General features: G+C 30.4%; 2 protein-coding genes across 4 annotated transcripts in view; one reads left to right on the forward strand and one right to left on the reverse strand.

Annotated features, from left to right (window-relative positions):
- LOC111706397 (collagen alpha-2(IV) chain) overlaps window positions 1–6,678 on the reverse strand; it is a 46,355-nt gene extending 39,677 nt beyond the window's left edge. For all 3 annotated transcript variants that reach the window (XR_002766235.1, XM_023479272.1, XM_023479279.1), the window contains exons 1-2: window positions 6,477–6,678; window positions 2,011–2,056 (exon numbers count right to left, since the gene is read on the reverse strand). Coding sequence is in view for 2 of the 3 variants with exons in the window: in XM_023479272.1 (XP_023335040.1) it covers window positions 2,011–2,056; window positions 6,477–6,529 (99 nt within the window). In the remaining variant the exon portion in view is untranslated. The remainder of the gene's footprint in view (window positions 1–2,010; window positions 2,057–6,476) is intronic.
- Window positions 6,679–7,005: 327 nt separating this feature from the next.
- Window positions 7,006–14,144, forward strand: LOC111706307 (macrophage receptor MARCO). Its single transcript, XM_023479152.1, has 4 exons — window positions 7,006–7,030; window positions 7,156–7,267; window positions 13,545–13,608; window positions 13,951–14,144. The coding sequence occupies exons 2-4, from the start codon at window positions 7,193–7,195 to the stop codon at window positions 14,142–14,144; spliced, it is 333 nt and encodes a 110-aa protein (XP_023334920.1). The 5' UTR covers window positions 7,006–7,030; window positions 7,156–7,192.
- The last annotated feature ends 19 nt before the right edge of the window (window positions 14,145–14,163 follow it).

Consider the following 14,163-nt stretch of genomic DNA (forward strand, 5'->3'; position numbering starts at 1 on the left):
GGGAGCCAGGGGAGCCAGGGGAGCCAGGGGAGCCAGGGGAGCCAAGGGAGCCAGGGGAGCCAGGGGAGCCAGGGGATCATAAAAGATCAAAACAATCACGTTGCATTCAGAGGAATATCTTGGTTAAGATTTGTGACATTCCGAACGCTATAGACGTTTATATTTCAATTAATTCTTTATTCTCTTTAGCCTCCGTCGTTATTTTCAAAGATAATATAAAATTTCCCGGAGTTTTGAAGGAGATAATTAGTTCTTATATTCACTGGTTCACAATGGACTAAAAATGTTCTCGTGAATTGCAAATATCTTAATAAAGAGTGTGTTCACGACAAAACACGTAATTCCTCAATTAAGAACCAAAGAGAATAGAATATATATTAGAAAGGGAGTTCAAAGTGTACAAATCATGTAAATGTTCACAAATTATATGCAGTAGAGTACATTAGTACAGTATGTTCCCTAGACTATCCATTTCAATTTCGAATTTTTTAAAGCTGTTAAATAAGCTTTATAATGAATTAGGTGAATAAAAAACATCATTGATTTATGGTTATAACGGAAAATCATCGTTTATTAAGTGGAAGGCATATCGAGTCTATGTGAAATGATCATTGGTCAATTATGAAACCAGCCTATTTCATAATTTGGTTCATATTAATTTGAGATTTTCTATAAATGATATTCCAGGGCCCAAAAGGTTATATAGCATAAATATGTTAAGTATACCTGCAGTATGGAAACAGTATAACAAAATGGCCGTTTTACACTTTTTTCTAGTAAATTCCCCTCTAATATATATTCTATTCTCTATGTTTAGAATAGATGAGAAAAGTCGCCATTTTGCCAGAAAACCTTAGGTCGGAACTTCTGTCTGGAGTAATGTTAATTTTAAACACTTTATTTCAATATCCAGTTTGGATACTTTTGATTTAAGGATCAAGGCTTGATCCCTCAATCAAATTTAAATCTCTACAGGGTATTATTGTATCAATGGATATCAAAGAGGAATAAAATTAATCGGTAGGTCTGCATAAGATGCAGATCAAAGCGTGATCCCCAGATTTATAACTCAAAAGTTCTGATTTCTGATAATCTTTTAATTTTAGTCGATTTATAAATATTTTCCGGATATTAGAATGTCCAATATGATTACACATGGCGTCCAATTCTAAATTAAATAATATTGATTTTTTCTAAACGATTGAATACTTATCTTTTTTTAAAACAACCAAAACATGTTCATTAAATATTTTCTGTTCAGAAATATACAATTAGAAATAATCGACCACTCTCCCCTTTAAGAACATTTTTGAACGATTATAAGAATCACCTCCTTGTTGAATTCCTCATTTTGAAAAGTTGGAGGATTAAGTCTATTTTCAAATATTCAGTATTATCTGATATTATCCACAGGGTTACCTACAAAGGATGAGACTTCAGAGACGACTGTACGGAATCTATCTGTCTGTTTCTTTATATTCATAATTCCCTGTAATTTTAAACTTGTTTCTTTCTTTCCCAAATCATTTAATAACCCATTAAAATACTATATTTAAGGCAGAATACTTAAAGGGACTGTAAGCGTATTTATAAGTGACTATCCGGCTCCATGCAAAGATGTCAATTCCTGATTTATAACGGTATTCTTAAAACCTTAATTTGATCAAAAAATATGGAGGATAACGTCGTTTTTCTGACTTAAACAGTGTTTATATTAGTGGGTTTCTCCGTTGCTTCTTACAAGCAAGAAATGCGCAAGTCACTTTCGCAGAGAAAACGCAAATGAAAATAAACAGTCTTAAGATACAAAAACATGAATATCTATTTTATACCTTGATGATACAAAGCTTTTAAGAGTGCCGTTGTAAATCGGGCATTGTCATCTTTGCTGCTAGAGTCAATTGAAATTGCGGTTACAGTTCCTTTAATATATCCTTGGGATAAATAGATTATAGACTCATCTGTATGGGGGTAACCCTGTATATGTAAAAATACAGAATTATTATTTACCGAGTGTGATGTACTTAGGATAACCAGGAGAATCCAACCAAGGTTTCTGAAATTAAAAAATATTATAAATCATTCAAATTTTAAAATCTAAGAAAATACTCTTTAAAATTTACTGTAAAATTCAATATGATCTGAATTTTATTCTTAATAAATCAGATTTCCATAGCCACAATTATATTTTATTAGATCACAACTATATTCTTAAAGTTCACAATTATATTCTCTAAAATCACAATTATATTTTCTAAAATCAGAATTATATCTCAAAGACACAATTATCTTCTTTAAGTTCACAATTACATTATCAAAGATCGCAATTAATTATCTTCTTCAAGATTACAATTATATTCTCCAATATAAGAATTATTATTCTCCAAGATCACGGATCAAGATCAATGTGTTAAATGCTTATTAACTTTTCTGACTAAGATCCCAATTTTGTAAGATCTAAGTAAAATTATTGATAGGTTACCTTGCATTTATTATGTTTAATTAATCTAACTCTAAATATATATTTGTCTTGAAGATGTTTTTCATAAAACTATTTTTTTCTAACTTTCAGGAATAATGTTATTATTATTATTATTATTATATATTTTTTTAATTGAAATATCAAAAATCATCCATGGGAAGCCATACAAAAATTGATCCAGTTCAATGAAAAATAAGAAAACCCCCGATTTAAAAGATAGAACGTGGCGTGGGTGGCATTTGATCCTAATTACATCTCACAGAACAAATTCTCAAATCATTCCTGCTCTACCTGCAAAATTAATTCTAAGTTATTGAGTACGATGGGCTTACTTTTTTCAATGCCAGGGGTTGGCCACGGATGGGGAAGGTGCGATGCTCCTGTTGGGAGCTTAAACCCCCCCTAGAAAACATCGTTTTCCCTTTTACAAGGGGAGGCTCATCCCCCCCCCCCAGTAAAAGCAAGCCCCTGGGAAAAATATAGATAAATTAAAATAAGGCATTCTTATTTTCTATCTGGGAAATCTGTGAGACTAAAATCTGTAAAACTACTTTTTATCAAATATTTCTGAATCTCTCTGCACATTATTCTGTTTTCATTGTTGGAAATTCATGAATCTAAATTTGAACTTCTGAATAAAGTAATTACAGTTCTATTTACAGGCCTATTACAAGAAGTTTCTACGTATAGAGATTGATTAACATAAACAATAATAATGATAATATATTTTGTCATTTAGATGTATGAATTAAAAAAGTTTTTTTTTACTTTTGATTAATGTTTATGCTTCGTTATAGAGTTTTATAAAGTTTTCATTATAACTTATTCAGCGTTTAGACTTTGGAAAAATGTATTTATTAAGTTCTCAGGTCGAAATTTATAGAATTGGAATTGGTTTCCAATTCAACCTAATAATTTGTCAATTTTATCAGACAAACTCTATTTGGATTAAAGGTTTTATCGACTGCAGATTAACTTATTCTGTCAAATGAAAAAGCAATTAAAAAATTTAAAATCTACTTGATATGAGTTCTCACATTCATTTAGTTAATAACGAGTTTATTTAACATCTTTGTTAAAATCAAAAAGGAGTGTTTGCGAATATTGAATTTGTTTTTCAAAGTACACAAATACATCAAATAAAACTAAAACTATTCAATTTTTGTCAAGTTTTTTCGCGAACACTCACTTAAAACCAGGTTTTTTTTTAAGTTTCTTAAATTCTTAAAAATCAATAGAAAAAATACTAATGATAATATTCGTAGATACTACGAAGGCATAATTTAAAAGCAAGCATCTTCGGTAAAAAAAAACACAGGCATTGCTCTAGCCGCATTAAAATCAGCGCATGTCCAGTGTCCACGCGTAAATTCATCCTTTATGAAGCACAAAGTCTGACCGCGTCAACCTTGTTGCACTGGCTAGTCCTGTCCATAGAGCAAGGTACAGTACAAACTGGGACGGGAAAGGTTGACCCGGCTAGGAAATTCAAATGTACTACGGCTGCCCGTGCGGGGAAAAAAACTTTGAAAACTGAATGAAATAAGTTTAATTCTATTGATAATCGACAGAAACGATATACAGTGAGAATCAGAAAACTTCGGTTCAGGAAGACGACTTTTAGACTTAAGTTTTCTTTAAAAAGTCCAATAAACACGCGCCACCGCAATATTTCAGTGTAAACAGATTCATTTTACGGAATAAGTGAATAAGTCACCACTAAAACAATTTGCTTACAGTAACATCATCAAATACACTTAAGTATTGCTCTAATGTCGTCTTCTTATTCCACAGTTTTCTGGTTCTCACTATAGGTATTCAGCGTCCAAGGTTAGCCTGTTCAGAAGCCGTATGAAAGCTGAGGCGCTGGAGCCACAAAAATGAAGGTACAAAAGATTCGGACATACTTAACATGAAATAGTACCATGCTCTTTAAACTCCGGTTCATTTGAAGTACCGTACTGGCATACAGGAAGCTAGGGCAAGTTGTACAGTATACATAGTCTATAGACGGCTAAAACGGGACAGGTACGCCAGATAAACCATCTTCTTCTGGTGAGATTATATAGTTCATTCCTTGTAATTCAATATAAATAACAAAGATATATATATATATATATATATAAACTAAACAGGAATATGATAAAAATATTCTTAAATCATTAAAAATCATATTTATTCAGCTTTAAACCTTTTCGAATAAATTCAATGTAGAAAAAACTTTGGCATTTTTCCGCAGTTTAAACTCAAACATGCACTGCATTCAATTTTAAATCATCATATTCATGGCTACAAAAATTATATGCATGTTGGTCAATCTAAGGGTAAAGGGCTGTAGAAAGTTTAAAGAAATATTATGAAAGCATACAGTGAGACCCATTAAACTGTTGAATAGGAAGATGGCATTTAAACAATTTTATTTGTTGTTTTAAAGATAACAGGTTTTTCAGTTTATAGTTTTAAAATAAACTTAATCAGTAAATGGGTCTGTGTGCACTGCACAATTGATGTTTTTTTATGTTTTATAATTTTGGTCTAAAGTTGTCTTCCTGTTCCACAGTTTGATTGTAACTATAAATGACAGAAATTGCAAGGAAGGGTTGAAAGTATGAATATAAGGTCTAGGTCTAAATATATAAAACTAGGTTATCATGTTTAATATACAGAAGGGAGAGGGGGGGGGAACACAATGTATACTAGTTTTGTAGGTAGTTTACATGTACTCTGATAGATTTTCAATAAACACATTATACATTCACTCTTTCTGGAACAGTCGAAAACAGCGAATAGTTTTCGTTAACCTTTAAGTTTGGAGTGAATTAGTAATTTCTATTGACCCTTTATTTAACCCTACATGAAGGGGGGGGGGCTTTTGTTTTTACTCATTAAATAACCTAAAACTAGAGCACTCAAAAATAGTCCATAACTTTTTAATTATTTAAGTTACAGATCTAAAATATATTCATTTTAAGAGCCCTTGAAAAATGAATTATATATAAGTGTCACATGTTATTATTTGTCAAAAACAATAATTATATTTTTTCAACATTTTTTCCGACGTACTTTTCAACTTTTTTAACCTCCCAAGCACACTATAACTATTAAAGTTAGATGTCTAATTTTTTCTAATGAGCCTTATAAAGTTGGACTATGGGAAATTCCTATCACAACTCTTAGGGCAAAATTATGGGGGATAAATTCACATTTCCGATATCTGATATTAACCTTTGCCTGAAGAGAAATAAGAAAGATTTCGTTTTTCTAATTTTTAGATTTTTAAATTCTGAAAACTGCCGTAAAATTCATTTTTATCTTACAGAAAAATCACAAATGGAAATTATTAATTTTAAGATAGAAAAACAAGAATATCTACATCACTTTTATTTAGACGATCGAAGGTTTGAAGGACCTCTTTATATGATGCATGGGTCACATGAAAATACGTTCCATAGAACTCTACTGAGATAGTCTAAGCGACTTCGTAGAATTTAAACGTAGAAATCATGTTTTTAAGATTATTGATGAGTTTTTTTTAATTTAAACGTAGAAATCATGTTTTTAAAATTATTGATGAGGTTTTTTTAATTTAAACGTAGAAATCATGTTTTAAGATTATTGATGAGTTTTTTTAATTTAAACGTAGAAATCATGTTTTTAAGATTATTGATGAGCTTTTTTAATTGTTTCAAAAGCAATTTTCTTTTCGGCAAAGAAAGTCTTTGTCACAAACTAAAAGTTTTCCAATCTGATAGTCTAAACCATGATATTTCAAACTTAAATTATTTGATCTGTCAGAATTCATAGTTTGACATTTGTGGGTTGCAAAGGAAATTGAAAATTAAAGTATGTTATAAAGACTCAATTTCTTTCCCTTAATGGTGTTCATATTGAATATGAAATTACGTGGGGAGTCTCCTTTAAGTTTAGATTTTAAAACTACTTTTTCTTTTAAATCTAATGAATGTGTTAGAAAAAAAATAACTATAAATTTTACCTTCTCGGTTTCTGTTGGGCTCCCAGCCTCAGGGTTGAAGATGAAAAAAACATCTTCGTTCACTTGAATTAAAAAGTTCTGATTCTCCCAGCACTGGAGTTAAAATCAACCAGGGGGGTTAAAAACCTGCCATATTTGTGACCCCAACCCAAGGGAATCATATCACTCCATTCCACACTGCTTTACAGATCTAAACTGCTCAAGTTTGCCTAGGACTCCGCTAGTTTTTCAAGAACCGGGCGGAAACACGCGAACCCCGGGTTCGTAGATTTCTCGCAAACACTTCAGCCCATATTTCCTACGCCAAGAGAAAATAGTTCTATCTTAAACATCTTCAAAAATCATTTTGTATAAATAATTTTAAAGAACATCTTGATATATTTGTTTCTGAATTATTTTAATATTTATTCTGTGGTATGGCAAATATTGCAAATAATGTCTATTTATGTTGAATTATATTTTGGGGGATAGCGGAGGTATATTTGGTGAGGATTAGGTCATGACGGGAGTTTAGTTTCAAATTGTGAAAGATGGAGAAGGACTTGGCTCCCTAGGCTCGTAATTCAGGAAATCATTGTAAAAATATATATTTATTTTAATTATCATCCTGTCAAACCTTGCATGCTAAATTTTACATAAAAATTGAATTATGAAAGATCGAGAAAAAAGTTTGTTTTAGAGAAGATATGAGTAAGGTTAATGGTGTATCATGAACAATGTCGAGATTAGTTTTAAAACTTTATTTCCCCGTTCTAATCCTTCTACTTTTCATCCCTGCCTCTATTCAGTTGGTAAGTAAAAATTTATTTATGAATCTGATTTGATTGAAATATGATTTTTACGTTAATTTCGCCCTCCTACGTACTGCCATACTATTTTTATACTTTTTCCTTCTCAAATATCCCAAAAACGGTAAATGCATTTGTGCCAAATTTGAAATTTGGATTTATTTTTTCCGTCAACATACGGACTTAAAATGCAATTTACATCAAAACATTTTTGTGCTTAGCATACACTTTATATTAACACATTTTAGGATTAAAATACACTTTATGTCAATACATTTATTGTTCAAGTTGGTATTATTTGTTTATATCCGTGATATGTCAAAATGATTAAACCAGTCAGGCCCCATTTTGAATTCATATTATAATACAGGGTTACCCACAAAGAACGAGACTCTAAAGACTACCCAAGATATGACGACTGTAAGTCTGATATTTTTGCATTTAATTGAGTTTCTTGATGGTTTACTAAATAATAAATAAACCAATTTTGGCCTACAAGGAACCCTAAATGCAATAAAACGGACAACAAACATTGCGTACAATCGTCTCTGAAGTCTCATTCTTTGTGGGTAACCCTGTATATCATTTTAATGATGTTATTTAAAAAAACATTAATTTTAAATTTCTAAAATATGCGATGAACAAACGATCGAATGTAAAATTGAAATTTATTAGTTAGGGGGAATCCCACGCCCCCCCTCCTATAAAAAAGCCGTGGAGTATAGTTATAGGGCTGAAATGCATATTAATAGCCCAATTTTTCAAGACCAGCTCATTGAGGGGTTGAAAAGAAGTGTTAAAAAATGTTAAAAATTTTTTTTAAAAACAAATATCAAGATGTGGCGCATTTTTCTACATCCATTTTTCATGAGCTTTTAAAAAAATATAGTTTTTAGATCTGTAGCTTTAGTCACAAAAAAGTTTTTACACGGACCGGGGGGGGGGGGGCGTTTGACGCCTTTGCAGGGTTAAAGCCTAGTACTACAGGGTAAGACTTCAGAGACGACTGTTCAAAATGCATCACGTTCCTGGTTGTAGGCGTTATGTAAACTTGCCAAATAATTTACTAGTATACAATAATAAGACAGAAACCTTAACTAACCTTCAAATAGTTCTTTTTTAAGAGTTTCAGGTCGTCATTAATTTCTTATCCTTTGAGGGTAACCTTGTTACATGGTGTATATACAGGGTTTTCCACAATGGATAAGACTGAAAAGAGTAAAGACGACTCGAAAATATGACGATCCGAATGTTAAATTAAGTCTTTTACCTTTAATATAGTTTTTAATGGATTATTCAATGATTTGGATAAGCAAGAAACAAGTTTACGGTTGCAGGGGATCAAGAATTTATTGAAGGAAATAGTCAGTATAATTTCCGTACAGTCGTCTTTTTAGGGTACCCATGTATGTAGCTCATGTATCCTATATAGGAGAGCAATTGTTTAATCATAATGAAAGAGTTCAAGTATCCGACATAACAAGGACAAGGTAGAGAAAAGAAATGGGTAGGGGAGGGGTGAAGGTGCAATTCTCTGCTTATAATGCAGAAATGGCCTGATTCGGAAATATTTAAGAAAATCCCTGTCAATCCTAGGTTCCATTTTCGGGGTTCAGAGATGATTATTCAAAAAATGATGTTATAAGAACTTAGTATACCACAAAAAATGCGTATGTTTTTGTCTTTTACAGGCTTAAAAAAAACTTTAGATGTTGGTTATATTTTCTTTTAAATAGTTAAAAATATTTACTTTAGCAAAAGATACCAAAAAGAATAATTTTTAACATTTTAATTTGGGATTATACACATATACAAGTATCTTATTTAAACCTCAATAAAAGTTCACTTCTAGAACATTTAAAAAAAATTCAAAATGAATGCTCATTTCAATTAGTCAAACTCATAAATCTAAAGAGTAAATAAGTTCTGATATATGTAAACAAACTCATAAATCTAAAGAGTAAATAAGTTCTGATATATGTAAACAAACTCATGAAGCTAAAGAGTAAATAAGTTCTGATATATGTAAACAAACTCATGAATCTAAAGAGTAAAAATAAGTTCTGATATATGTAAACAACCTGTGCGTCTGTTATTACGAATTCGTCTGCAAAGCAGTGCGACTGGCTTTCTCATTCCAGACCAGCGCCGTTTCCCTTCCCTTTATTCTTATTCCCTGATATGAATGTCTTGTTTTATTATATAGATAGAATGCAGTAGGAAAAAAAGAAAGAATGCAATATATAATAAAGGATAGAATGTAGTAGGTAAAAAATTATAGAATGTTATATATAATAATATAATAATATAGATAGAATGCATGGTAGCTAAAAAGAATAGAATGATAATAAAACATAAAGGATAGAATGCAATAATAAACAAATGATAGAATGCAGTAGGTAAAAAAGGATAGAATGCAATATATAATAAAGGATAGAATGCAGTAGGTAAAAAAGGATAGAATGCAAAATATAATAAAGGATAGAATGCAATATATAATAAAGGATAGAATGCAATATATAATAAAGGATAGAATGCAGTAGGTAAAAAAGGATAGAATGCATTATATAATAAAGGATAGAATGAAATATATAATAAAGGATAGAATGCAGAAAGTACTAAACAATAGAATGCAATATATAATAAGGGATAGAGTTCAGTATGTAGAACAGAATAGAATGCAAAACGTAATAAAGAATAGAATGCAGTATGTTATAGAGTAAAGGGTGAAAAATGCAAATACAGAATAATCATAATATGTACCTTCATTACAGTGCATGCTAAAGTGTATTTCATAATCAGTTTAATTTCTGAGTTATTAGGCAAATACGTTTAATATTCAATTATTCTAAACTTCATAATTAAACACAAAATAATTACATCTAATTCAGTTTAGTTTATTGTTATTACAGGAATTTACATCAATTAAATCATATTTTATACAATTATTGATCTTGGTTTTGTACGGTTATTGATCTTGGTTTTTTACAACTTTTAAGCTTGGTTATGTACAGCTATTAATCTTGGTTTTAAACAGCTATTGATCTTGGCTTTTTAAAACTATTAATTGTTGTTTTGTACAACTATTGATCAAGGTATTGATGTTTGTTTTGTACAGCTATTGATCAAGGTTTGTACATTTGTTAATCTTAGTTTTGTACGAATATTGATCTTGGTTCTGTAAAACTATTGATCTTGATTGTGTACAACTATTGATCTTGGTTGTGTACAATTATTGATCTTGGTTGTGTATAACTATTGATCTTGGTTGTGTACACCTGTTGATCTTGGTTGTGTACAACTGTTAATCTTGGTTGTGCACAATCATTGATCTTGATTGTGTACAATTATTGGTCTTGGTTGTGTACAATTATTGATCCTGGTTATGTACAACTTTTGATCTTGTTTGTGAACAATTCTATTGATCGTGGCTTTGTAAAACTATTGAGGTTTGTTATGTACAACAATTAATCTTGATTTTGTACAGCTATTGCTCTTGGCTTTGTAAAACTATTAATTGTGGTTTAGTTTAACTATTGATCAATATTTTGTACAAAATTATTACTGTTTGTTTTTTACAATTATTAATGTTTGATTTGTACAATTAGTGTTATTTATTTTGTACAATTATTGATGTTTGATTTGTACAACAATTGATTATAGACTTATTAAACAATTATTAAATTTAGTTTTGTACAATTATTAAACTTAGTTTTGTACAATTATTAAACTTACAGAGATTAGATTTGTATTATTGTTGAAATTAGTGAATGAATCAAGTCTTTATCGATTAACGAGTTCGATTAAATCGAAATGAGAAGATTTTAACATTGATTTTTCTATCTTTTACTCTCCTCTCCACCTTCTCCCCTGTTTTTCGTTTAATCTTCATATTTCTCTTGTCCACCTTTTCTAATTTATCCTCCCCCTACTACCTTTTTTTCATAAATCTTTCCTTTTCTCCTTTATCTTCTGTTTCAATCTTTAATATTTCTCTTAAAATTTTCCCTTTTTCCTATACTTTTCTCCATTTTTTTCTACATTCAATATCTCCCCATTTTTCCTTGTTTTCTTTTATCTTCCCTTTTCTCCCTTTTCTTATATTTTTCTGATTTGATTTTTTTCCTTCTTAATTTTTCTCTACTCATCTCCCCTTCTTTCTTTTCTCTTTCGCTTTCTTTGTGTTATTTTTTAGTAATTTTTCTATTTAATTTTTTCTTACTTTACTTTACTTACTTACCAGTCTCTCAATATGCAATACGATCTTTTATTTTGTTTTCCTCTTTCTTCTCCACATCCCCATCTTTTCTTCTACTTAATTTTCTTTTTTCCTTCTTTTTTCTTCTTGATTTTCTTTTTCCTTCTTTTTTCCTTACTTTCTTCTTGTTCTTCTTTCTTCCTTTTTTTCTTCTTCTTGACTTACTTTCCCTTCTTTTCTCCTTCTTTATTTACTTTTTCCCTTCTTATCTCTTTATTTTCTCCTTCTTATCTCTTTATTTTCTTCTTCTTATTTCTTTATTTTCTCCTTCTTATCTCTTTATTTACATTTTCCCTTCTTATCTCTTTATTTTCTCCTTCTTATCTCTTTATTTTCTCCTTCTTATCTCTTTATTTACTTTTTCCCTTCTTATCTCTTTATTTTCTCCTTCTTATCTCTTTATTTTCTTCTTCTTATTTCTTTATTATCTCCTTCTTATCTCTTTATTTACATTTTCCTTTCTTATCTCTTTATTTTCTCCTTCTTATCTCTTTATTTTCTTCCTCTTATCTCTTTATTTTCTCCTTCTTATCTCTTAATTTACTTTTTCCCTTCTTATCTCTTTATTTTCTCCTTCTTATCTCTTTATTTACTTTTTCCCTTCTTATCTCTTTATTTTCTCCTTCTTATCTCTTTATTTTATCCTTCTTATCTCTTTATTTTATCCTTCTTATCTCTTTATTTTCTCCTTTTTATCTCTTTATTTTATCCTTTTTATCTCTTTATTTTATCCTTTTTATCACTTTATTTTATCCTTCTTATCTCTTTATTTTCTCCTTCTTATCTCTTTATTTTATCCTTCTTATCTCTTTATTTTATCCTTCTTTATTTCTTTTTTTCCTTTTTTCTCTTTATTTAATTTTTCCTTCTTTTCTCTTTACTTATTTTTTCTTCCCTTGTTCTTCTTCTTGGTTTTCCCTTCCAAACCTCTACATCGTTTTAAGAAGATCGACCAAACTGAGAGAGGTTTGGTGATTATAACATTTCATTTATAATCTCTTTATGTCTATCTATCTGTCTGTCTTAAGCTATCTATCTGTCGTCGTTCTATCTATCTGTCTACTTTCTTTATAATTGTCTGTCTTACTTTTCATCATTAGTCAGAAACTGATTTCTCTCCTTAAGCTCTTATGATAAATCCAATAGTTCTATATGAAACTATTGTGCACTTTATCATTCTTACTCACTTCATCATGAATTTTATAATAAACGTGCTATAAAGTTAAATTAGCTATACATTATAGCAGGTGTGCTATAAAGTTTTGATTGGTTCCCGGATTGTATCCAACTAATGTAGGATATTTCCAAATATTTGTTTTCACTTGAAATGAAAATAAAATTGAAATCAACTTTATATCTTGACTTCTGCTTTGTTTTAAAGCTTATTTCTATAGCCATTAAAATAAGACAAATACACAAACGTTTCAAAATTACCTATAGACTCATAGCACTATTATTTTGACGCGACGTGCTAAAGTTTTTGAACATAAATTTTCTCTTTTTCGAGAAAGTTCAAACCTTCTTAGAATTAATTTTGTCCCGAGCTTTAGCGAACCAAAATAAGAGTGTTATAAATAGTTATTATAATTCCCTGATATTTCAAACTACTACTAACGGATCTACCAAAATTTATAGTTTAAAATGGAAACATAAAAGGATTAAAAAATTTGAGTTTCTGTGCAATAGAAACTTATAAAACTTTCAAAAAAAGTATACTGAAGTTTTATGGAGAAAGGATCTTGCCACAAACTCAAATGTTCTAATCCCTATATCTCTGCAACCGGTTGGTGTAAACCTTTGATATTTCAAGCTTGGATTATTTAATCTAATATGTTTCATAGATTGAAATATCAAAGGTCTACTGCACTGGGTTGAAAAGATATAGGTTTGTTACAAAGAATCAATTCCTTTAAACAAACTCATTTTATATTCATGATATTGATGATTTTGTTTTTATACAATACAGCCCAGATATTGCAATACATTTAAAGTCAAAGTTTGCTTTTATCAGGTTTTGTTTAGGCCTGCAAGGGTTGTAAGCCCCGTGAAGAATGGTGTGTGTGTCCCGGGGATAAAGGACTATTAGGGATCCAATAATTCTCATTTTCTCGTGTTTTATTAAGTCATCAATTTATAATTTTTCGTCTTCGGCTTAAAGGGACTGTCAAAGCAATTTTAAGTGACAGCAGTTGTCAGAGTTTTAAAGGGACTGTCAAAGCAATTTTAAGTGACAGCAGTTGTCAGAGATTTAAAAGTTTTCCAGAAAAACGAGAATGAATTCCTTATTGTTGCTCATTTAAAAGTGAATTCGTTACTCGAGCAGGTAAATCTTCAAATTACGCAAACAGTCTCTTAAAAACCTAATTTGTATTTTTTTTGTCATTTAAGTTGTTATTCAATTTAATGAATAATTAATGTTGGACTCCAGGTTGGCCCGGGACTCCAGGTATTCGCGGACCTGAGGGACCACCTGGAGATATTGGTCCTGATGGACCTCCTGGACCAAAGGGAGAGAAGGGTGACCAGGGACGGTATGGGTCCTGGGGGGAGAAGGGGGCCAGGGGGGAGATGGGGGTTCAAGGATTCAGTGGAACTCCTGGAATAGATGTAAGAGTTAGATAATAATACTAATAATAATAAT

Source organism: Eurytemora carolleeae, unplaced genomic scaffold, assembly GCF_000591075.1.
Source record: "Eurytemora carolleeae unplaced genomic scaffold, Eaff_2.0 scaffold70, whole genome shotgun sequence".
NCBI classification, from domain to species: Eukaryota; Metazoa; Arthropoda; class Copepoda; order Calanoida; family Temoridae; genus Eurytemora; species Eurytemora carolleeae.

What these genes read in the sequence shown, in the direction of transcription:
- LOC111706307 (XM_023479152.1), top strand. Translation starts at nt 7,193, where the DNA reads ATGTCGAGATTAGTTTTAAAACTTTATTTCCCCGTTCTAATCCTTCTA. An exon ending in TCCCTGCCTCTATTCAGTTG is followed by an intron (nt 7,268 to 13,544) that starts GTAAGTAAAAAT and finishes GGTTTTGTTTAG; the next exon opens with GCCTGCAAGGGTTGTAAGCC. An exon ending in CGGGGATAAAGGACTATTAG is followed by an intron (nt 13,609 to 13,950) that starts GGATCCAATAAT and finishes GTTGGACTCCAG; the next exon opens with GTTGGCCCGGGACTCCAGGT.